The following is a 25,980-nucleotide window of genomic DNA, read 5'->3' on the forward strand; positions in this document are numbered from 1 at the left end:
GGGAGGGATGAGTGTGTTACATGAGGAGGGATGATTGTGTGACATGAGGTGGGATGACTGTGTGTGTGAAATGAGGATGGATTTCTGTGTGACAGGAGGAGGGATGACTGTGTATGTGAGATGAGGAGGGATGACTGTGTGACATGAGGAGGGATGACTGTGTATGTGACATTAGGAGGGATGACTGTGTGTGTGACATGGGGAGGGATGACTGTGTGACATGAGGAGGATAACTGGGTGTGTGAAATGAGGAGGGATGACTGTGTGACATGAGGAAGGATGACTGTGTGTGTGACATGAGGAGGGATGACTGTGTGTGTGACATGAGGAGGGATGACTGTGTGACATGAGGAGTGATGACTGTGTGTGTGACATGAGGAGGGATTACTGTGTATGTGACATGAGGGGGGATGACTGTGTGACATGAGGAGTGATGACTGTGTGTGTGACATGAGGAGGGATTACTGTGTATGTGACATGAGGGGGGATGACTGTGTGACATGAGGAGGGATGACTGTGTGACATGAGTAGGGATGACTGTGTGTGTGACATGAGGGGGGATGACTGTGTGCCATGAGGAGGGATGACTGTGTGACATGAGGAGGGATGACTGTGTGTGTGACATGAGGAGGGATGACTGTGTGACATGAGGAGGGATGACTGTGTGACATGAGGGAGGATGACTGTGTGACATGAGGAGGGATGACTGTGTGTGTGACATGAGGAGGGATGACTGTGTGTGTGACATGAGGAGGGATGACTGTGTGACATGAGTAGGGATGACTGTGTGTGTGACATGAGGAGGAGGACTGTCTCTGTGACATGAGGAGGGAGGCTGCATATAAGGTAGGCACTGAAAGAGATTCTAGTTTGTGTTTTCTTTTTAATGCTGGGCCTGGTGGTGCAGACCTGTGATCCTAACTACTGGGGAAGCTGAGGCTGGAGTACCAATGTGTTAGTAAGGTCAGCTTAGGCTGCAGAGGGAATTTAAGGCAATCTTTGGAAACTTACTGAGACCCTTGTCAAAATTTAAAAAGAACTAAAAGTGAGCTGAATGGTAGTATTTGCCCAGCCCTAGGTTCCCTCCACAAGATCATAAAGTGGGGAAAAAAATAAAACTCTTTTTTTTTGTCGTCGTTTGTTTTTGTTTTTCGAGACAGGGTTTTTCTGGTAAATAGTCCTGGCTTTCCTGGAACTCATTTTGTAGACCAGGCTGGCCTCAAACTCACCGAGACCCACCGGCCTCTGCCTCCCAAGTGCCAGGATTAAAGTCGTGTGCCACCACTGCCCAGCTAAAACTCTTTATTTTACCCATAAGCCTGGACTGCAGATATAATGCCTGAAAAATTTGCTCAAACTCTATTATACTATTCCCTTCAAAAGACAGAAATTAATTCTTACCTCCTTTTGAATCTGTATTAAACTTGCTTTTAGTGGCAAGAATATAGAAAAAATAAGGATGTTACTGTACAGTGTCAGTGCTTACTTACTGGACCAAGATTACCTGATATGGCTGGTGAGATAATGAATCTTGACCAGGCACAGGTTAGAGGGGTCACAGCAAGATGGAGGCTGTGACAAGTTTTTTGCAAGTAATCGAATTTTTAATACCTTTATCAGAAACAGATTATAATAGCAATTGCTAGGATAGTATGACATTTGCAAGCTATACAGGATATGCACGATTAATGCCTAAAACCAATTGTCCTATCAAACTTCACTATGTCTCCTTGACATCTAAGAAGCACAGAAACACAGAGCAGCCTGAATACATCACTGCTTAAGAGAGTCTCAGTTTCTCAGGGACTGAAAGGCACACAGTGCCCCAGGAGCCAGGGACTCCAATGTAGAAATGTTACAATGATCACCTCTCGAGGTAGCTAGACCAGGCCAACTCCATGGTTCCCCGCATCTTACTGCTATTATTTTGTCTTGTTTATTATTTCATTTCAGATGGGTGTCTCGGGTTGGCTTTGAACTCCTATACTTAAGAAATCCTCCTACCTTAGCCTCTCTAGTAGCTTGGGCTACAGGCATGTGTCCCCACTCCTAGGACAGAGTTAGGTAGGTTTTTTGAGGCTGCGAGTTTTGTCTCTATAGTCAGCTGTTCTGGTTAACTAGGGCTGATGAGTCTCCTGAGATGTGGGGCTTGGAATGCAAACCCCGGGTGCGTTCTAGGCACATCAGGATGTGACAGTTAGGAAACCCCAGTAGTGAACCGAAGGCAAATGGACTCGGCTCTTAGGCTGTTACTTGTTAAAAGCATGGCATGTGCTTTCATCTGTCCTCATCCAAGAAGGTCAATCTTCACTGTGAAGTTGACTGGATTTGCAACCTCCTCTGGGCATGTCTCTCAGGATATTTCTAGAGAGGCTTAACTCAAAGGAAGTCCCACTCTGAATGTGGGCATCACTATCTTATGGCTTGGGGTCCTGCACAGAACAAAGGAGGGAGCCCACAGAGCAGGGTTTATCTCTCTCTGCTTCCCGGCTGTGAAACCCTGGGCAGCGCCTGAAGCTTCTGCTGTGACAGACTGTATCTCTCCCAATCATTAACCAAAACAAACTTCACTTTAAAAAATTTTGCTTTAATCCCAGCACTAGGGAGGCAGAGGCAAGCAGATCTCTATGAGTTTGAGGCCAGCCTGGTCTACAGAATGAATTCCAGGACAGCCAGAGCTACATACTGAGGCCCTGTCTTAAAAGAACAAAAAATTTTTAAAATGTATTTTATGTGTATGGGTGTTTTGTCTCCATATATGTCTATGTACCACATGTGTGCCTAGTCTCCACAGAGGCCAAAAGAAGGTGTCTGGTCCCCTGGTACTGCAGTTACCGACAGTTGTGAGTAGTTGTGAGTTAACATGGGTGCTATGGCATGTACATGCCCCCCATGATTAATAAAAAAATGAAAATTTAAAGAGTACAGTGTTTGTGGAGCATGGTAGTACATACCTTTAACCCAGAGACTCTGAACCTGTGGGTCATGGCCCCTTTGCAACCCTTTATCTCCAAAAATATTTACATTATGATTCATAACAGTAGCAAAATTACAGTTATGAAGCAGCAACAATAATTTTATGGTTGGGGTCACTATAATATGAGAAACTGTATTAATGGGTTGCAGCATTAGGAAAGTTGAGAACTACTGCTTAATCCCAACACAGCAAAGGCCTCCATGGTGTTGCATACCTTTAATCCCAGCACTCAGGATGCACAGGAGGCAGAGGCAGCCAGATCTCTGTGAGTTCAAGGCCAGCATGGTCTACAGAGTGAGTTCCAGAACAGCCAGTACTACACAGAAAAACCCTGCCTAGAAAAGCCAGAGAAAGGAAAGGAGAAAGAGAGAGAGAGAGAGAGAGAGAGAGAGAGAGAGAGAGAGAGAGAGAGAGAGAGAGAGAGAGAAATCTATGAGTTCAAGACCAGCCTGATCTACACATAGGAGGTCCTCCAAGCTAGCCAGAGAAACAATGGGACAGTCTCAAAACAAATAAATAAATAATTAATTAAAAATATAGCACTTAATATCCTGGTTTAATTAAGTTTCATACAATTTGTCTAAGCTCCTGATCCATTCTTTTTTTTTTTTTTTTTTTTTGGTTTTTCCAGACAGGGTTTCTCTGTGGCTTTGGAGGCTGTCCTGGAACTAGCTCTTGTAGACCAGGCTGGCCTCGAACTCACAGAGATCCGCTTGCCTCTGCTCCCGAGTGCTGGGATTAAAGGCGTGCACCACCAACGCCCGGTGCTCCTGATCCATTCTTGTGAGTCGATAATACCATGTAACAGTGAAATTTCAAGACTAACATTTAATGTATATGAGACAATATATCATATTAGCCACAATATTTAAAAATTACTGCATTTATTTTGTGTGAGTACACGGTGCATGTGCAGAGGTCAAAGGGCAGTTTTGGGGAGTCAGTTCTCGTCTTCTACCATGTGGATTCTGGGTAGTGAATTCAGGTTGTGAGCCTTGGCAACAGCCCCACACATCAACTACATTCTTTTTATTGGATATTTACTGAGATACTATAGCACCAATACAATCTGAAGAAAGAAAAAATATTTTGGCCAATTGTGGTGGCCTGTGATTAAGCAAAAGTTGGAGACTTCCTGTGAATTTGAGGCCAGCCTGGCCTACAGAGTACATTCCAAGTCAGCCAGGGCTGGAAAAACAAAGATAAAGCAAAAAAAACTGGTGGGCTTCAAATTCCCAAGTGCTGGGATCACAGGCATGTACCATCAGGCCTAGCAACAACCAAAGTGATTAATGTGTAGATGCATGCTCTTGTGTGTACAGGCATGTGTGCATGCTTGTGGAAGCCAGAGGACAACTTCAGGTGCTGTTCACATGTTTAAAACATTGGAGGTTTATTTTCCCTATTTTAAAATTGTGTATGTGTGTATGTATGTGCGCGTGTGCGCGTACACTCAGAGTTCAGAAAAGGATGTCAGATCCCTTGGAGCTGGAGTTACAGGTGATACTGAGCTACTAGAGATGGGTGCCAGGAACTGAGCTCAGGTCCTCTGGAAGAGCAGTCAGTGCTCTTAAGCACTGAGCCATCTCTCCAGTCCCCCCTCTCCTTTTGAGATTAAAGTCACTCTTACTGACTTGTCAAGCAGGCTACCTGACTGGCCAGTGAGCTCCAGGCTTTTTTGTCTGTTTTTTTTTTTTTTCCTTCAGCCATGGGCTGTCCTGGAACTCACTATGTAGAGCAGGCTGACCTCAAACTCACAGAGATCCACCTGCTCCCACCTCACTTGTCCAATGCGTTTTTAAAGCTCCCCAACTAAAAAGCTTATTCATCTTTTTGGACCCACAGTATAGTGAGCCGATCTTGAGGTTCTTCATGTAAGTAAGAAATGGACAAAAGCTGATACTTAATTTGACCACTAGGTTGAATTTAAAATTGACAAGCTTATGTGAAGAGTTCTACTAGTCAAAATTTAGATTGAGACTTATAATCAACACATATTAATGGATAAGCCATTCAAGTCATTCTAGTGCACATACAACACGTTATGGAAGCTGGGGAACCTGCTCTCCTGGAGTTTCCATGTGTCGTCTTTCATAGACCTTCCTAACTTGGAGACACCAAAAAGTTCACTTTTCATCTCAGCAAATATGACGTTTCTACTAGTAGTCGAAGATATTCTCTCTCCTCTCAGTTTAAGAACTGATTGTGTGTCTTATACAAATGTACCTAGGCTGTGCAGCCACCACTAGGAATTTAACATGAACAAGACACCAACATTTTTCTTTTTCATTCTCACACCTGCTGTATTGTGATATAAATCACATACTATACAATTCACCAGATGCATGCAATTCGATGGCTTTAGCATATCCACAGAGCTATACAACTACCACACACCAAAAGAAACTCCATGGCAATAATGTCACTCCTTATCCCCACCTCTGTGAAAATTTGCGGGTCAAATAAACGGTTCACATCCAGAAGACAAAGCGAATTATTGCTGGGAAGGGTCAAGATTGAGGAGACTCTTCCTGGCCGCCTGCACCACAGTGCCCTCGAGACATTATGGAATTGTGTGATCAATTGAGAAGTCGACCGGCCTAGAAATTCGTGTGTGTGTGTGTGTGTGTGTGTGTTTGTGTGTGTGTGTGTGTGTGTGTATGTACGTGTGTGTGTACAATGCTTTTAAAAAGCCGCACAGTGTGCGTGTGTGCATACCAGGCTTTAAAAGCCGCACAACTTCCGGTAGCGTACCGCAGCAAGCTCAACCTGAGAACAAACTGCAAGGGACCACGTCCCGGGCCACACCCAGGACCCGGCAGTACGCGGAGACTGCTGGCCTCGCGCTGGTGCAGACTCGGCTTCCGATTGGCCAGGCGTACTCGAGGACCCGCCTTCCGCAGGCGGCGGGCCTATGCCACCCAGGGTCACCGCCTTCACGAGCAGCCGCGGGCTGAGCAGGGAAAGCGGGCTTTGGCGGGTTCTCGGCCGGCGAGGGTGGGCTCGGAAGGCCCTCCTGTGGCAAGGCCAGGCCCCGGGCTGTTCTAGGAGGCTCGCGAGTCATTCTTTGTCCGTTCTTCGCGGCGGAGGGGCGGGGCCTCGGTCGCTCCCGCCCCGGAAGCGGAAGTGCAGGCGTCAGGGGTCCTGTCCACTGTGAGCCCGGCCCGTGTGGCAGCGGTTCCTCCCGGTGATTCTGTCGCTCCTTCTGGACTGCTCGTTGTCGCGTTCTCCATCTCACCATGCTGTCTCTAGATTTCCTAGATGATGTGCGGCGGATGAACAAGAGGCAGGTGAGATCGGCCTCTCTCTGTGCCCAGGTTCCTCTGGTTCCTTTGCGGTTGCGGGGGCCTTGCGGACCTCTGGGCCGGTTGAGGGCCTGCGTGGGTCGGTAGCCAAGGCCTGTTTGCCCCCATTCATAGCACCGGATTCCGGGGACCGCGAGGGAAGGCGAGCCTTCGCCATCCCTGCCTCCCAAGAAGGAGGGGAGTAAGTGGAAACTGTGAATGGGAGTTGGGGGTTCCTTATTGTTTTGGATACGGTGAGGCGGCCGACTTAACCGTTTCTGGTGGGGCTCTGGGGAGGGCCATTGCAGGTCCCACAAAAGCCGTCTTGCTGCTCACATTTCATAGCCACCCTCCGAGTCCAGCTGGACCTCGGTAGACTTCGTACGCTTTAACTTGGGTCACTTTGAGCGCGGAGTTGAAGCCACTTCCCTTAGCAGAAAGGTGACAGCCCTACGAGTCTTTGATGACAGATGACAGTGGCACAGAAATCTTGACATTTAGGTCTCCTGATTTTAAACCTTAAACCTTATTCTCTCCTGGTCTTCTAGCTCATGTGCTAAAAGGCACGGAGAACACGATCGTTTCGTCGTTACCAAAGTTTTCACCGTTGTCTTCTGAACCAGCTGTGTCTGGTGATTACTTTGGCTAGCAACCTTTCCCGCAACCTCTCTTTTTTTTAACTTTTGGTGTTAAGAATTGTCTCGATATGACTTAAAGATTTTGGAATGGAGCTTTTTTTTTTTTTTTGCTCTGTTTATATTGACAACATAGAAAAGTAGGGGCATGTCTTCTTAGACATACCTACAAAATTGTGAGACATCCCAGTCAGGTCATCGGAACAGCTTCAAGTAGTAGTTGTCACTTAGCTGTGTATTTTGAACGAACTCCTATTTTAGTGCTGGGGATGGACCTTAGGGCCTTGCATATACCCATCACAGACTTCCACAGAGCGGCACCTCCAGTCTCGAAGGACCCTGTTTTTATTATTTTATATATTTTGAGACAGAGTCTTGCTGTGTAACTCAGGGAGTCCTCCTACATCAGTGTCATGAGAGGTAGATTTACAGATATATGTCACCATATGGCCTTGCTAGTTAGAATGACTTGTCTACCTATTCGTCAATTGCAATAAAGTCTCCCTATGCAGCCCCTGCTGCCTGGAACTCACTCTGTAGCCTAGGCTGGCCTTAAACTTGGAATTCTGCCTTTGAGTCTTGAGTGCTGCACCACCATGACAGGCCAAACAACTTTTTTTCTTCAAATGTAGTGCTGACAGTCATGTCTCAGACTTTTTGGAATTAGGCAAATGCTCTGTCTCTCTGTTTAGGGAGTCAATCTGTCATTGAGCTATAGACCCATCTGGAAAGAAGTTTTTGTTTTGTTTTTTTCGAGACAGCATTTCTCTGTGGCTTTGGAGCTTATCCTGGCTCTCGTTCTATAACCAGGCTGGCCTCGAACTCACAGAGATCCTCCTGCCTCTGCCTCCCAAGTGCTGGGATTAAAGGCATGCACCACCAACGCCTGGCTTTTTTTTTTTTTTTTTTTTTTTTTTTTTAATGAGATAGGGTCTCATGGTGTAGACCAAGCTGTCTTGGGATTCAGAGCTCCATCGGTTTCTGCCTCCCAAGTGCTGGGATTGAAGGCATATGCCACCATACCTAGCTGGATGATCCCAACTCCCACCCTCCTTATTTATTCCATTCCCAGAAGAATAATTTTGTGTTTGCGTGTTGCTGGGGGTGATAACAGAACCTTTCAGGTTCTTTTTCTCTTTCTTCATTTCTTTCTTTCTTTCTTTCTTTCTTTCTTTCTTTTTTTGAGACACCCTGTGTAATCCTGGATGAACTCACTTTGGACCAGAGTGGCCTCGAACTCAGAGATCTCAGCTTTGTTTTTCAGGTTCTAAGCATGTGCTCTACCAGTAAACTACATCTGGAACCTTTGCTTTTAAATTTTTACTTTAAAAAAAGATCTCATTTAGCTTTGTGTGTGTGAGTATTTGCTTGTACCTATGTGTGTGCACCATGTGTGTGCCTGGTGCATTGGATCCTTTGGAACTAAATTTACAGTTGTGAGCTGCCATGTGGATGCTAGAAACCAAACCTAGGTGTTTTGCAAGAGCAGCAAGTACTCTCAACTGCTGAGCTATTTCTCTAGCCCCTTACTTACTTGTACTTATTATTGTGTGTGTGTGATGTATGTGTGTGTGAATACGGGCATGCACAAGCTACAGAGTGCAGGTGACAGAGGACAACTGTTGGGAGTTGGTTCTCTCCTCTCCTACCTTGTAGAGGCAGGGTCTATCTTGTTGCTGCCGTACTATGTATTCCAGAGTAGTCCATGAGTTTATTAGCTGAGTTGTCTGACTGGTGCCCCTCCCTCCTTTTAAAAATCATACTCATTTTGTGTGTGTCTGTATGTACATGGGTACGAGTGTGCCTTTACACAATGGTCGAGTTAGACACTGAGTTGCCAGAACCAGTTCTCTCTGCCATGTGGGTCCCAAGGATTGAACTCAGGCTCTTAGGCTTGGCAGCAAGCACTTTACCAATTGAACTACGCTGTTTCTTGCCCCTGGTGTTTTGAAAGACAGCCTTATGTTGAAGAAAGTATGTTAGCATACATCAGTAATTCAGCATTTGGAAGGCTGAGCCAGCCTGGGTAACATAATTGAAGGCTAGCACATAATTAAAAGAAAACCTTGCCCGCCCCCCCGAGGAAAAAAACAACAAACACCAAGCAAAACCCCTAAAACCCATGGTGGTACCCACCTGTAACCCTAGCGCTTTGAAGGTAGAAGTGGGCTGGGGGTGTCAAGAATTCAGGGTTAGAGGAAGATTTCAAGGAATTGGTTCTCTCCTTCCATCCTGTGGGTCCTGGAGATAAACTTAGCTCGTCAGGTTTGGTAGCAAGCACCTTAATTCACTGAGCCATCTTTTCATACACACCCTCCCCTCAAAGATCACCTTTAACTAGGGCTGTTCATAATCCATGAAGCCCAGATTTGTAGAGTTTGCCCATTTCTGTGATATAAATCCTTCTTTTTTTTTTTTTTTTTTTTTTTTTTTGGTTTTTCTAGACAGGGCTTCTCTGTGTAGCTTTGGAGCCTATCCTGGCACTCTGTAGACCAGGTTGGCCTCAAACTCACAGAGATCCGCCTGCCTCTGCCTCCCAAATGCTGGGATTAAAGGCATGTGCCACCAACGCCCGGCGATATAAATTCTTCTAAAAATGTTAATATCATGCCATTAACACAACATCATGGGAAGGGAATTAAGAAAAGACAGCCACACACAACTATAATTTCTACTATGTATACCAAACAGAAAACGGAATTCAACAGCATAGGTGACAATAAACTAATAAAATAGAACGTGATAAATTTAGTACATTGCTGTATGTTATTAATATAATATAATGCAATTGTACAATTTTTTTAACTGTGTTAGAAATTGATTCTTGGGCCTCAGGCATGCTAATCACACATCTTGTCTGATTTATACACACATGCCCTAGAACTGATTTTTTTTTTTTGTCATTCTTTTATTTTGGTGTGTGTGTAAGCATGCAAATGTGTGCTCACCTATGCATGCACATATGGGGGCTAATATGCGTGTCGGCCTCTGTCCCTCTCTATCTTCTTTTAAGATTTTAATAAGTATCTGCCAAACTTTTGAAACATAATTATCTGAGCTGCTACCACTTCAAACCTTGTGTGGATCTATAATCCATCTATATGGAATCACTTGGATAGAAAGGCTTTTAAAATTATGGCCCTTTTTTTGTTTTTGTTTTTGTTTTTTTTTTTGAGACAAGATTTTCCTGTATACTCTTGACTGTGCTGGAACTTACTCTGTAGACCAGGCTGGCCTCTAACTCACAGAGATCTGCCTGCCTCTGCCTGCTAAGTGCTGAGACTAGAGGTGTGCGCCACCACCGCCTGGCAAATTATGGTCAATTTGTAATATCTTCTTTTTTATTTATTTTATGTTTTTAATGTTTTTTTATCCGATACAGAATTCCCTTACTTCCCTTCTTCCATTTCCTTCCTTTAGCCCCTGCCAGCTACTGTTTCTCAAGCCTTCACATCTCTCCCACTTACGTTAACAGCTTTCTTCTTTTTATCGTTACATAAATTGTGTATAGATGTACAAATAAATATAAATACAACCTGCTGAGTCTTTTTGTTGGTGGTGTGTATTTGGTTTTAAGACTGACCACTCTGCATTGGACGGCCACTAAATGGGTTCATCCCTGGGGGAGGGCAGTTTCTCTCCCTCAGCAGTCATTAGTGCCCCAGGTCTTTGTCTCAGGGTGAGACCCCTCAGAACTTTCCCCCTTCCCTCCTTCGCATGCGCACTGTTCTGGTCTTGTTTATGGAGCTGTTTCTAGGAGAGAGTTTCACAGCAGACCTCCTGGGATTGATTCTGGCTCTTAGAGTCTTTGCGTCCCCTCTCCTGTGGTGTTCTGTGAGCATAGATTCAGGAGCTGTGGTGCAGATGCATCCGTTGGTGCTGGGCTCCCCACCATCTGTGGATCTCTGCACTGTGCCCAGCTGCACTTGTCTGTGACAGTCTCCTGCTGTAGAGAAGCCTTTTTGAGGAGAGGTGGTAGCGACACTGGTGGCTTCTTCAGGGAAGCTTCTTACTTTTTGAGACAGGCCTTTTCACTGCATGTGGAGTTGTTCCGCAGATAGGCAGGTCAGAGAGCCCCCAGGATCCATTGTCTCTGCTTCCCCAGCACTGGGGTCACAGGCAAGCACTGCCCTGTCTAGCTTTCATGTGGTTGTTGGGAATCCTAACTTAGGAATCAGGACCTTTCTTTACCCACTGAGTCATTTCCCTAGTGACTGTGGGTTTTGTTGTTATTGTTGTTGGTTTTTGTTTGTTTTTTATTTGTTTTGAGATGTAGGCCTCAATTGTTCTGAAACTCACTTTGAAGCACAGGCTGGCCTCAAATTCATGTTAATTCTCTGTCAGGGCCTCCCAAGGGCTGGGAGCACAAGTTTAAGCCATCACACTTGGCTTACGTTTTCATTTATTCTTCACAACATTGCCTCCTTATGTTGTACAGGCTAGCCTCAAACACATAGTTTCCCTACATTAGTCTCCCATATGTCATGGCTGTAAGCATGAGCCATCACACACTGCAAATTGAAACTTTTTTGTTATTTTGATGTTGTTGTCCCCTCCCCATCTGAGGACCAGACCCCAATTTAAACATTCTGAAATATATTAAACTTAAAAGCTGGACATGGTAGTGGCACATACCTTTAGTCCCAGGACTCAGGAGACAGAGGCAGGCAAACATCTGAGCTTGAGGATAGCCTGGTCTACAAAGGGATACGCAGAGAAACCCTGTTTTGGAAAAAAATGTATTTTTTTTAAATTAAGCTTGAGCCTAGGGAGATGGATGGCTCAGTAGTAAGCTGCTTGAGCACCTAAGTTTGGATCCCAACACCCATGTGAAAAGCTGGGGTTTGGCAGCATGTGCTGTAACCTCACAGCGATGGGGGCTAGCACAGGTGGAACTCCACAGGCATGCTCACCAGACAGTCGAGCTGAAATGCCAAGCTCTAAGTTGAGTGAGAGATGATCTCAAAAATTGAGACAGAGAACAATTGACAAAGACTCCCAGTGTTGACCTCCATCCTCCTCAAATGCCCATATGAAGGGTGAATGCATCAGCACACCTGCATACTCCACACAGATTCACAAGAACACAAAGTCAAAACAGTATTAAACTTAGTTTATAAATATGACCCCCCTTTTGAGAATATGTATATACATGTATATGTATATATTTATTATGTAATTATATAACTTCCCTTTTTCTCCCTGCAAACCTTCTTCATGCACCCCTCTTTGCTTCTTTCAAATCCATGTCCCCTTTTCTTGAATTGCTTACAAACAAGTAAGAGTGTGTATTAGGCAGATCTCTGTGAGTTCCACGGCCAGCCTGGTTTACAGAGCTAGTTCCAGGAGAGCCAGAGATATACAGAGAAACCCTGTAACATGAAAGAAAGAGAGAGAGAGGGAGGGAGGGAGGGAGAGAAGGAGGGAGGGAGGGAGGGAGGGAGGGAGAGAGAGGAAGAGAGAGAGGGGGGGAGGAAAGGAGGGAAGAAGGGAAGGGAGAGAAGGGAAAGATGCAGTGTTGGGTAGAAACTGCAGCTCAATATAAAACTGCACTTGTGATTTTCTTGTGATGTACCAGGGACTACTACTACTAGTGCTTCCACACTGACACTTAACAGTTAAAGAATGCTGACACCACCCCTCTCCTTGCTAATAAAGATTTTATTTTCCTAATCCTATGCTAATATCAAATTTATGTTTTTAATTGAAAAAAAAAGTAATAAGTAGCCAGGTATGGTGGTGCATACTTTTAATCCCAGCACTTGGGAGGCATAGACAGGTAGATCTCTGAGTTCAAGGTCAGCATGGTCTTCAGAGCTTGTTCTAGGACAGCCAGGGTTACACAGAAAAACCAAAAGAAAAGAAAAAAATAGGTGTGTGTGTGTGTGTGTGTGTGTGTATGTGTGTGTTAGTGTTACTAAATACATAAATACAAACTGCTGCTCAGTTCATATAATGTAACTTGTCTATGTGTGCTTTCAAGTATGACCATTTGGTATTAGATAACCAATTGGTGTATTCTTTTGCTGAGGAAGACTATTTCTCCCACTGTCAGCTTTCCTTAGTTGCCTGTAGTTCTTTGTCTAGGGTTGAGGCCTCAAGTTTTACACCTTTCACATTACATATGTAGTATTCAGGTCATGCTTAGGAATGGTGAGACTTCATAGGTGTAGCTTCTGACACAGTCTCATAGCAAATTCCCTGGTCCTCTAGCTCTTACCATCTTTCCCCCCTTTCACAGTGATCCCTGAGCCTTGGGTGAAGAAGTTGTGTTGTAAATATATCCACTGAAGACCGACAGCCTCAGAAACAATACAGAAAAACCCTGTCTTGTAAAAACCAAAGAAAAAATATCCACTGAAACCGATCTCCACACCTCTGCGCTTTGCTGGGTTGCAATTTTCTATAATGGTCCCTGTCAGTTAGAAAGAGAAGTGAAGGGTATAAGGACAAATACTTAGAATGTAGTTAGAGATTAGGCTCTGGGTAGTTGGCTAGTTTTCCAGTACCGGTTGCAATTTCCCTCTTGTTGAGTGGTCCTAAGTCCAGTTAGAGAGCTGTTGGTTACCACTAAGGCACGTATGCCACTACTACCCTTGGGCTTATTGACCATGTTGGTCATTGTTTTGGTTTATAGGTGTTGTAACTGGGTAGAACTGTTGGTTGCTTTTGTCTTTTGAAGCCTTGCATGGTTTCTTCTGGTACCATGAAAGTTAGTCCTTGGGGAGGAGGCTTTCAGGTCAGATCCTGCTCAGGGTCTTTGGGTTCTGTGTCCACAGTGCATGGTGTCTTCAGCAATAGTGATTTACCTTCTATCTCTGGGATTACCACGGCCACACAACTCATTTTAAAGACAAAATCTTGCTCAAAAAAGTACCATCTGAGAACTTTCATTATTTAACAAACTTTTTTTGAGTTATTTATTTATTTATTATGAACACAACATCCTGCCTCCATGTCTGCAAGCCAGAAGAGGACATCAGATCTCATTATAGATGACTGTGAGCTACCATGTGGTTACTGGGAATTGAACTCAGGACCTCTGGAAGAGCAGTCAGTGCTCTTAACCTCTGAGCCATCTCTCCAGCCCTTATTTAACAAACTTGATGGGGTTTTTATAGAATGTTTATAAATTTGAGGATTCTCTATATGTCTCTGAGACAGGGTCTCATTCTGTAGCCCAGGTTGGCTTGGAACTCACTATGTAGAACAGGCTTGGTGAATTCTTGGTGACTCTCCTACCTCCATTTCCCAAGTACCAGGAACCCTCATGCTTACCATTGTTTCAGATTTCTTAGTGACCAGGGCTGTTGGCCAGGATGTGACTTGATCCATGTCTGAGCCCAGACAGCCTCAGTCTGACTCATCTGTTGCTTAACTCCCTATTAGTTCATCTTTTCTCTTTGGACTTTTTTTTCCTAGTTTTTCTTTATTCTTTTTGTTTTGTTTTGTTTTGTTTTGTTTTTCTGTTTTTTCAAGACAGGGTTTCTCTGTAGCTTTGGAGCCTGTTCTGGAACTTGTTCTGTAGACCAGGCTGGCCTTGAACTCACAGAGATCCACTTGTCTCTGCCTCCCAATTAAAGACTGGGATTAAAGGCATGCCCCCCCCTTTGGACTTTTTGAAAATTTCTTTTGTAGTATGTGTATGAATGTTTTGCCTGAATGAGTATGTGAGCATTACATGGGTATTTTTTGGATCCTTTGAAATATTTTGTTTTGTTTTAAAGATAGATTTCCATGTGGCCCAGGTTGGTTATAAATTCTGTATATCTGCATAGTTGAGGCCGGCCTTAAACTCTTGATCCTCCTACCTTGATCTTCTCACTGCCATTTGCTACCGAGGCTACACGGTTTTTTTTTTTTTTTTTGGTTGTTGTTTTTGTTTTTTGGGGGGGGGTTCGAGACAGGGTTTCTCTGTGTAGTCCTGGCTGTTCTGGAACTTATGCTGTAATCCAGACTGGCCTCAAACTCAGAGATCCGCCTGCTTCTGTGCTGTGTTCCCCCGCCCCCAGTACTGGGGTTAAAGACGTGCACCACTGCTGCCTGACTGTGGCTGCTCTTCTTTGGGTTTTAATATTGTCCTGTATTTCTACCTAAGACAGGCTGTCATTCCTTGGCCTTGGCTGGCCTTGAACTCACAGAGATCTGCCCTCTGAACAATGCTATTAAAGGCATGTGCCACCCTGACTGACAAATGTAAGATCCTTAAGACCTGAGGTTTGGTTTTGGTTTTTTTGTTTTGTTTTGTTTTTTTCCAGATAAGGTTTCTCTGTGTTGCGCTGGCTATCCTGGAACTCACTGTGTAGACCAGGCTGACCTCATACTCACAGGGATCTACCTGCCTCTGCCTCCCAAGTGCTGGGACTAAAGGTGTGCACCACCCCCACCTGGCCATAGTTATATCCTTTTTTGGCAGGAAGTGTGGGAGATATCCTTTTTTGGCAGGAAGTGTGGGAGGGTGGGGTGGCAGGGCCTAGGCCCTCCCCCATGTATCTAGGCTGAGAGACTATCCCTCCACAGGGAATAGGCTCCCAAAGTCCATGCACTAGGGATAAATACCGATTCCACTGCCAGAGGCCCATAGACTGCCAGGCCTCCCAACTGACACCCATGTTTAGGGGGCCTGGTTCAGTCCTATGCTGGTCTCCCAGCTGTCAGCCTGGGGTCTGTGAGCTCCCGCTTGCTTAGGTCAGCTGTTCTGTGGGTTTCCACAGCATGGTCCTGACCCCTTTGCTCATCACTCCTCCCTTTCTACAACTGGATCCTAGGAGTTTGGCTCAGTGTTTAGCTGTGGGTCTCTGCTTCTGCTTCCATCAGCTCATAGCTGCATTCTGAAGCATCCAGACATCAAAGGCTGTCATTTGAGACTGGGCAATCTAGAGTATAGCACTTACAACGTTTAAAGACTTCTTTTGCTACTGTTCTTCAATATTTTGTTATCTTTATGCCATTCTCTCTGCGGACCTAAAAACGTTACTCACATATGCAGATGTGAACATGGAACAGTGTGGCTCTTCCTCAGGAGGGTTGTCTTCTGACTTCAAGAACAGAGTCCAGACACCATATTTACAGGGACAGAAACTGCCTGGAAAAGCCTTCTGGTTTCATTTCTTTGCTGTGATTAAATACCCTGACTGAAAGGCATTGCAGGAGAGGAAGGCTATGTTTGCGTTATAGTTCCAGGTCACTGTTCATCACTGAGGGGAAGTCAGGCAAGAACTTAAGCAGTCACACGGCATCCACAGTCACGAGCACAGGGCACCAGTGTTCCTGCTGCCTGCTTGCTCATCTCAGCCAGGCCCTCGTCTCTTCTACAGCCTTGGATTTGCTGCCCGTAGAGTGGTGCTGTCCACAGTGACTTCTGTCAGTTCACAGTCAAGACAGTCCCCCACAGACACTTACACATGACAGTTTGATTAGATAATCCTTCAGGTGTGCCAAGTTGACAGTTAAAGCTAGCCATCACACATATGTTAGCTGGCACGGTGTGGTTGGTGAGAAAATTATTAATAACAAGCATAGAATGAAAGATTTACTGAGGAATAACCTTTCACATTGTGGGGGAAGCTGCGTACATGAGCGTGTAAAGGAAGTTAGGGAATCAGAATTGTCAGTGTGGGTTCAGTGGCCACACCTGTGATCTCATTACCGTGCAGCAGGAGGGTTACCATGTTCAAGGCCAGCCTGGGCTACAGAGTGGGCCTCTCAGGAGAAAACTGCCACTGACTAGCTCTTCTGACCTCTGGTCTGTACAGGTGGGTTAAGTCCATGCTTCCTATGGACCCGAGTCTGTGTGTGGTGCTGAAGTGGGCCCCGGGGAAATCTGTGGAAGCCCACGGAAGGCTTTTGTATCTGTTAGCCAGAAGTAGACCAGGAGCTGCAGAGGAAAGCAAGGTCAAGCTGGGTTCTGGCAGTCCTCACAGTGTCCTCACTGACCACTGTGACCTTCAGACTTGATCACAGCTTCCCTTCACCTCCCAGAGCTGTGGCAGATGGACCTTTTTGGGGAGATTTAACTCAGAACCACACAGAAAAGGGAAGTTGGGGAAGCTCTGTTGACTTACCCAAATTAATAGAGTGCAAAGCTTCTGTAGCCTGCCCTTTGTCACTTTAGCATCTGGCCACACCTGTTTTGATCATCGATGTCACATAAAGATGAAAGCAGTTATGTTTCTAATAGAATGTAACCTTTGTCTCTATAGTTGATTACATGGCTATAGTTCCTTTCCTGACAGGGTGACTGAGACCTTTGCTACTGAAGGGCTAGGTTAGTATCATGTAGTCCTACTGGAATTGGGATATTTTCACTAACTTTTATGGATCCGCTTTTTCCAGTTACACTTCCTTCCTTTTTCCCTTCATGTGTAATAGACTTTGAATTTCTCCCTGATAGTCAAGATCAGTCACCATCAGTAGCAACTCAGTTCCTTGCATTTTGACTCAATGCCATGAGGAGTCCATAGTACACAGCTTTCTAATATTCTAGTTGAGTGGAACCATTGTGTTTTTTAAGAGAATTCTACCTGCTCTTTTGGAAATTAAAGCCTTTAAATTAGCAGATACTCAAAAGAGTTTTGAGCATAGGAATCACTGTCATGTGTCCATCCATGTCGTCATCCATCCCCTCCCCCCTCTTTCTGTCTCTGTCTCTTTCTCTGTTGCACCATGGTGCACATATGGAGGTCAGTACTCTCCTTCTACCATGTGGGTCCCTGGGATTGAACTCAGGTTATCAGGTTTGGCAGCAAGCGCCTTTACATGTTGAGACATCTCATTGCCACTGGCCTAGTGAATTCTAGCTACAGAATACTGTTTCAGTACATGTAACTCAATGAAGGATATTAAACATTTACTCCAGCTCCACAATACTGGGTACCATATACCTGGTGTCTTACCACAAGTACTGAAGACAAGGATGACTTCCTCTTATTAACATCAACTTTTACAGTTACAAAAATCCTTTCTGTATATCACTTCTTGTAGGTATATCCTACATTTTACTGCATTGTGTTCTTATTTTCACCCAGTTTCAAATGCTTTCTGTTTGGTGGTGGTGAAATGGCTCAGTGGTTAAAGTGCATGCTAGGCAAACAAGAGGACCAGATCTAGGATTCCCAGTACCACAGAAATGCTGAGTGCTGGGTAAATACAGCAGTGGGTTTGTAATAACAGTCTTGTAAGGTGGAGACCCAACGGGATTGCCTGAGCCGAATGTCAGTGAGCTCTGTGCTTGATTGAGAGACCCTGCCTCAAAGAATAAGGTGGAAGAGCAATAAAGATTCCTGTAGTTGGGGATGAATTTGAACTTATGATCCTCCTGCCTCCACCTCCCCAGTGCTAGGTGGGTGTTATCATACTCAATTTACGTGTAACTATGGGTCTAACCCAGGGCTTTGTGAATGCTGGGCAATTACTCTACCAGATGAGCTCAGCCTTAGGTAATTTTTTAGATAGGGTCTCACTATATATCCTGCTGGCCTGCAATTGGCATTCTTCCTGCTTTAGCCTCCCAAATGCTAAGGTTACAGACATGTTCCACCTTGCCTAGCTGAAAAGAGCTTAAAAATCTATTCTCTTGCTTTTCTTTTTTTTTTAATTTGAAATAGTCTCATGTACCCCTTCAACTGGCGGTCCTGTCCTTCCTCTCCCCACCCCCCACACTTAGGCTGCCCGCTGCAGGGATGACAGCTGTGTGGCATGCTCAGTGTTTTCACTGGACTTAATATTTTTCATAGTTGACCTTGAACAATGAGGAACATACTGTTCTGGTCACTTCTTAGACAGGGTGATTCAATTCTGTCGTTCTTATTGTGCACATGTCACAGTTTCTTACTAATAGCTTGATGTGGCCAAATGGAATGAGGTTGGGTAACTTATTCTGCCAGTACCAGACAGATAAAAACACACTTTTTTGTTAATAATTTATACCCATAAGTATTAACACATAGGGGTAAAGAAGCAGAAGCTGTATGTGTGACTTTGGAGTAAAGCCTCTTGGCAGGAAAGGAAGAAAGCACATGACACCTTGCTGAGATAGATGTGCTTTAGCAGAGTGTGCTTCTGCCTATGTTCTCCCAAGACTAGCTTACTAGTCCTTTTTAAGGAACTAGCCAGCCCTACAGGTATGGACACTTGGAAGGACTGTGACCTCTCTGTGTGCTGGTTAGTGTCACTTGTTAGCTCAACGGAGTCTAGGATTACCCCAGGGTATGTCTGGGGACTTACCTAGACTGCCTGAGTTCATTGATGTGAAAAAGCCCATTTTAATTAGCCAGACGACCATATTCTGCATAAAATAGAGAAAGCCAGCTGAATATTAGCAAACTTTTTTTTTTTTTTGGCTCTCCCTGCTTCCTGGCTGTGGATGGAATATGACAGCTACTTCAAGTTCCTGTGTCTTGACTTCCACACGATGATGGACTAGAAAATGAGTGTCATGGGGGAAGAAAATAGTTGGGAAGATAGTCTATATTAGGGAAGACTAGTGACCTAACAACTGAAAGTAATGAGAAAACATTGATCTTGGTTCAAAACACCAAAAAGAAAGGGAGGAAGTCCCAACCATAAAAGTCATTTTACATGTTGGTGCCTGCCTACAGTCCTAGCACTTTGGAAGCTAAGGCAAGATCATGAGTTTCAAGGTTAGCATAGAATACATTAGACCCAACATTGACAGGGCTGGAGAGATAGCTCTCATGTTTAGAGTGCTTGTTTCTCTTGGAGAGGACCCAGGTTCAATTCCCAGCACCCACATGGTGTTTACAGCCATCCCTAATTTTGGTTCCAGGGCATCTGACACCCTCTTTTGAACTCAGAGCGTCAGGCACATACAAGGTGCACAGACATGCATGCCAGGGTGAAACATTCATACACACAAAGTTTAAAGAGAGTAACTTTGACTACATGGATCCTGCTTCAAATATAAAAGCAGAAATAAGTAAAAATAAATAATTTCAATAGTTTTTTATTTTTAATGTATATGAGTATTTTGCCTGCATGTATGTAAGTACACAGTATATGTGCATGGTGCCTGCTGAGGCCAGAGGCAGATGCTGGAGTCCCTGAAACGAGCCGTGGACATTTGTGAATAGCCATGTGGGTGCTGGGAACCAAAGCTGGCTGCGTCTTCTGTAAGAGTAGCAAGTGCTCTTAACCACTGAACTATCTCTCACAATCCCTGTTTTTTTATTCTTGACTCAATACTAATTTTTACTATTTTTCTCATTTAAAATGTCTTTCAGTGAGTGTAGGTCTAGTGGTCTAGTGTTTTATCAGTTCAAGATAGGAAATAGAATCAGTGGTGTAGTGCAAGTTTAGTAAACAAGTTTGTCCTATATATTTCATGCCTGTGAAATTGTTTTGCTTTGTTTTTTGAGACAGCATCACTCTCTATAGCTCTAGCTGTCCTTGAACTCACTCTTTGGGGGGGGGGCTCAAAATGACAGAGATCCGCCTGCTTCTGCCTGTGGAGCGCTGGGATTAAAGGTGTGCGCTGCCACCGCCACCATCTCCACCACCACCGCCAGGCTTCTTGGGGGGAGGGCATTTTTCCATGGTTAATAAGGGAAACAAACAGTAGACAGTTAAGTCGGAGAAGCAGATAGAGAACTGTCAACTGTGTGCCGCATGTCCTGGTTGAATACAAGCTGAAATAGCAGTGCAAGGTTCTGAAATATTAGTTATTACATACATGTCACTGGTGTTGTAGCAAACAGAGTTCAGGAAGGCACTTTGGGTAAGAGGAGAGCTCTTCTCAGATGTTGGTTTTAAGTTTTCCTTTCAAGAATGTCTCAAAAAGAAAGGGGGTTCATATTGTAGTGGCAAGTACCTGCAGTGGGAGCGCTTTCGAGGTGGAGGCAGGGGTCCTGAGTTCAGTCTCAGCCACTCAGTTTGAGGCCACCTAAAAGTCTCAGGATGTCAGCAGCCATAGTAGTTGCTTTGAAACTTTTGAGGCTTTTGGTTGGTTGTGTTTTTGTTTGTTTGTTTGTTTGTTTGTTTGTTTTGTTTCTGTGTGTGTGTGTTTTCTTTTAAGTCAGGTAATCCTAGAACCCACCATGTAGCCAATCTGGCCTCCAAGTGCTGGAATTATAGACTGGGATACCATGCTGGTTACTTGAAACTTTTAAGTAAGTTTCTCCTGGGGCTGGAGAGATGGTTCAGTCATTAAAAGTAGTGGCTGTCTTCGAACCTATGATTCCCTCTTCCCCCCTATTCTACCCCCACCCCCTCAACTTCCTGTTCCCCCATGACCAACTCCCTTCGACAGATCAGGCACCAGAGTGACCTCGAGTGATCTAAAGGGATAACACCAATTGGCAAGCTAAGCAATAGTGTAGAGACCACCTCGAATGCCCATCCCTGATAATGAACTTGATGTCTATAACCATCCGGGAGCCTTCATCCTGTGACTGATGGAAGCAGAGGCAAACACACAATTAATCACTGAACTGAACCCAAGGAACCCAGTGACAGAGAGAGAGGAGTGATGAGCAAATTGGCAAAGAATGGGCTGGCAAAACCAGCAGAGACAGCTGATCTGAACAGGGGAGAGCTCTTGGACCCCAGACCGATAGTGGGGAGGCCAGCATGGGACTGATCTGGACCCCCCCCAAATGTGAGTGTCAGTGAGAAGGCCTGGGCAACCTATGGGGCCCTGAGCTGTGGATCAGTGTCTATCCCTGGTATACAAACTGTCTTCGTGTGCCTATAGCACAAAGAGGGATGCTCTCTCAGCCTGGACTCTTAGGGGAGTGCCTGGACCCTACCAAGAGTAAAATGACAGACTCTAGATATCCCCTATGGGGAAGGATTTGGCAATAGGGGGGAGGGGGGGAAGGGGAGTGCAGGAGGAGGGGAGGGAGAGGGAACTGGGATTGACATGTAAAACAAGCTATTTAAAATTAAAATAAAAAATGATTTAAAAAAAAAGTAGTGGCTGTTCTTCCAGAGGTCCTGAGTTCAATCTCTGTAATGAGATCTGGCGCCCTCTTCTGGCTTGCAGGCATACATGCAGATAGAAAGCTGTATACACAATAAATATATCTTTTAAAAGAATTTCCCTTAAATTTATTTACTTTGACTAGTTTAATGGTATGGTACTTGCTTTTTTTTCTTCCTTACATTTGTCTGTTTGCTTTTGAGTGGGTTCCTGGCTAAGGTAGGCTTCAAACTCAGTAAATAGCCTGACTTCATTCACCTCCAGCATGCTAGGAGTATAGACATGAGTCATCATGTCTGGTTTTATGCAGTGCTGAAGATTGAACCCTGGGCTTTGTACATGGTAGACAAGCATTGTACCAACTGAGCTACATCCCTCATCTTGGCTACTTGAAACTTAAATTAATAGCTACTGTCATTTACTTGCCTGAGTGAGAATAATATTGGATCTGATTTCTTCTCTTTGTTCCTACAGCTATACTACCAAGTCCTAAACTTTGGAATGATTGTCTCCTCAGCACTAATGATCTGGAAGGGACTGATGGTGATAACCGGAAGTGAGAGTCCAATTGTAGTGGTGCTCAGGTAACACTCTTCCTTTTCAAAACACGGGTTACCTGGGAGGAAAACAAAAGTATTAAAGAAATAGTTGTATGCCAATTCCTTAGAAACTGTTACCAGGAGAGAGTCCAGAAGGAAACCAGTTTCTACTCAGTTGTAAGAAATACCATGGGAGGTGTTTCCATTCTTAACCCCAAAGGACCCATGTCCTTTTCTTTAAAAACAATTGTTTTTAATTATATGTATGGGGGGATACATGTGACTGCGGGTGCCCATGGAGGCCAGAAGACAAACAGGTGGTTGTGAGCTGTCCATCATGAGTATCAAACCAGGGTCCTCTGTAAGAGCAGTATGTGCTCTTAACCACTGAGCCATTTCTCCAGCCTCCACTCCCAACTCTAGTACCCTTTCTATTCAAAGGTTGCTATGTAACGAATGTGGTAGCTCGTGCCTGTACTCTCAGCGCTCAGGAATCAGACAGAAGGATCAGGAGTTCAAGGCCGGTCTTAGCTATATGTGGAGTTTGTAGGCAACCCAGACTATATGAGAATGCTGTCTTAACAAGCCGGGCATTGGTGGCACACACCTTTAATCCCAGCACTCGGGAGGCAGAGGCAGGTGGATCTCTGTGAGTTTGAGACCAGCATGGTCTACAGAGTGAGTTCCAGGACAGTCTCCAAAGCCACAGAGAAACCCTGTCTCGAAAAACCAAAACAAACAAACAAGGAAAAAAACCAAAAGTTTGTTATGTGAACTTTATTTTTGGTTCATCCCCAAGAATGTGAGCTTTATTTCCCTCAGATTCTTCTGTCTTTTTGCATTCCTTAGTTTGGTACATTAGGGTTAGAACTTCGTTCATTAGACTGCATAGTGCCTCCACTAAAGACTGTTTCTGCATCATGTATTCAGTGCTAGCAACTTTACTAATTATTTTCTTATTTTCTGTTGACCTTTAAATGCCATTTCTAAGCTAGACTCCAGGAACTTTGAAGGTAATAATACCATCTCTGTAGGTGATAATACTGAGTTTTTTTCACCTTGTTTCCATTCCTATCTTTGCTCTCTGATTTTAAAACCTAATTTGGCATCTGATTTTTGGAAATTACTATGTGGTTATTTAATTGAATCATTATGGTTCTGTCTTATTTGGGGACTTACTTTGTACCCTTTCCAGTCCTTTCTGGAGCTAATACAGTACAATAGGAAGGGGATGGGACGGTCCCCACTATCTAAAGTTGGATAGTTGCCTTCCTCTTTGGTACCTTATTGAGGCATGACTGAAAAACAACAAATAGGAGTTTTTAAGGTGCAGAACTTGCTGAGTGCTTAGTATACACCTTCAAAACCACCACAGTCACTACCATACATATGCCTATCATTTGCATGAGACTCTCCAGGCTGTTTTTTTTTTTTTTATGATAAGAGTATTAGAATGTTCACCTTTATTCTTTTTCTTTCTTCCTTTTTAAACAGTTTTGCCTGTGCTGGTTTCAAATGCTGAGATTATAGGTGTATAGCAACCATATCAGCCATTATCATTTTTAACCAAGTTCCCTCGTCCAATTCCCCATTTTTTTTCCAGCAGTCTCAGTCAACTCCTTCAACACCTCTGCTAAAGAGAACTAAATCATAAATAGCCCCAGAAGGAACCTCCCAAAGGAACTTACATGGCCCAAGCCCTAGTGCTAGAAGGCAGCACAAATTGAAGCTCTCTACTTCAAGGCTGGAACATAAGACTAGGTTAAAATAGGGTAATACTCTGGACAAATGTTTCCAGTGTTAGGGGCATGCCTAGGGACCTCCCTGTATGCTAGGCAAGTACTTGGTTTGGTTTCTGAGATAACGTCTCACACTATTTGAGGCAGGGTCTTGCTGTGTAGTCCTGGCTAGTCTGGAATTCACTGTGTAGCCCAGACTGACCTTGAACTTGGACTGATCTTTGATCTTCCTACCTATGGACATCATTCCTGGCTAGGTTTTTTGTTTTCTTAATTTATTTAACTTTATTTTATGTGCATTGGTATGAACGTGTTAGATCTCCTGGAGCTGGAGTTATAGACAGTTCTGAGCTGCCATATGACTGCTGGGAATTGAACCTGGGTCCTCTGGAAGAATGGCCAGTGTTCTTAACCACTGAGCCATCTCTCCAGCCCCTAATTGTTTGTTTGTTTTTTAACATCTCTATAAAAGCAGAAAAAAAATTAGCTTTGAGCTGGGTATACAGGGCATGCTTTTAATCCCAGTACTTAGGAGGTAGAGGATCTTTGCAAGTCAAGTTTAAAACCAGTAGGGTCTATCTATATTGTGTGTGAAGCCCTGCCTCAGGGGGAAGAAAAGAAGTTTTGCCTATTCCCTGAAATCTCAGTTAATATAAATCATGGAAGAGTGCTTATTTTTATTCCCAGAGTCCACCAATTCACCAAAGTCCTAAAGGTAAACTCTCAGTTGGCATGAATCCTCCTAGGCATGTCTGTTGACTGGTAGACATCAAAGTTCTTGAAGTTCAGTACTTTGACTGAAGAGAATGAATCGGAAGTAACCCAGAAGAAGCAAACTCTCACAGTGCTCTCCTCCCTTCAAGCTGAGTCATGGCCTCTTCCTCAGTGTTGGGATGCACCGTCAGTGGAAGCTTTCCTGGCCATAGAATTGTTGACTCTCCTCTCAGACTTTTTTTTTCTATAGACCAGGTCTTGCTGCAAAGCTCAGGCTAGGCACAAACTCCTAGCTTCTCTGCTCTGCTGCTGCTTTTTTTTTTTTTCTTACTTTTCTTTCTTTCTTTTTTTTTTGGGGGGCTTTCTACATAGCCCTGGCTTTCCTGGAACTCATTATGTAGACCAGGCTGGCCTTAAACTCATAGAGATTCCCTGTCTTTGCCTCTGGAGTATTGGCATTAAAGGCATGCACCAACATATCTGGCTTTCCCCTCCTCCCTTACATGGGATCTCATATAGTTCAAGCTGCTTGAATTGTATATGTAGTCAAGCATTGCCTTGAATTCCTGTTCCTTCTTTCCCAAGTGATAGGCATTTGCCAGCACACCTAGTATGTGGTGTCGGGGATTGAATTCAGGGCTTTTTTTGCTTACTAGGCAGACACCCTGTCCAATAAGTCTGAGTTCCAGCCCCCAATATATAAACTTTCTATTACAATTTATTTATTTGAGTATGTGTATAGATGCACACATGCCAAAGATACACATGTAGAAGTCAGAGGCTAACTTGTGGGAGTTGGTTTTTCTACCATGTGAGCACCAGGGATTGAACTCAGATCTTCATACTTAGCAGCAAGAGCTATTTCTCTAGTACCAGTATATGCAGTTGTTAATGTGTCAGTTGAAAACGTAAAAGTGTAGTTGAATGTGGTAGCTCATACCTGGCATTCACACACTTGGGAGGCTGAAGCAAGAGGATCACTGTGCATTTGATGCCAACCTGGGCTACATACATAGTACCAGCCAGTCTTGACTATAGTGCTGCCATACCTCTTCTGGTCTCTGAGGGCACCAGGTTTGCACACAGTATACACACACATGCATACCTGTACAGATTTTTGTTTGTTTATTTTTATTTATTTTTATTTTTTTTGA

At 44.2% G+C, this 25,980-nt stretch overlaps 1 protein-coding gene across 1 annotated transcript in view; it reads left to right on the forward strand.

Annotated features, from left to right (window-relative positions):
- Positions 1-5,942: 5,942 nt before the first annotated feature.
- The window catches only part of Sec11a (SEC11 homolog A, signal peptidase complex subunit), a 39,914-nt gene continuing 19,876 nt past the window's right edge, over positions 5,943-25,980 (forward strand). Inside the window, exons 1-2 of the mRNA XM_013118968.3 lie at positions 5,943-6,267; positions 22,309-22,418. Of these exons, the coding sequence (XP_012974422.1) occupies positions 6,217-6,267; positions 22,309-22,418 (161 nt within the window). The 5' untranslated portion in view covers positions 5,943-6,216. The remainder of the gene's footprint in view (positions 6,268-22,308; positions 22,419-25,980) is intronic.

Source organism: Mesocricetus auratus, unplaced genomic scaffold (genome assembly GCF_017639785.1).
Source record: "Mesocricetus auratus isolate SY011 unplaced genomic scaffold, BCM_Maur_2.0 Super-Scaffold_4256, whole genome shotgun sequence".
Classification (NCBI taxonomy): Eukaryota; Metazoa; Chordata; class Mammalia; order Rodentia; family Cricetidae; genus Mesocricetus; species Mesocricetus auratus.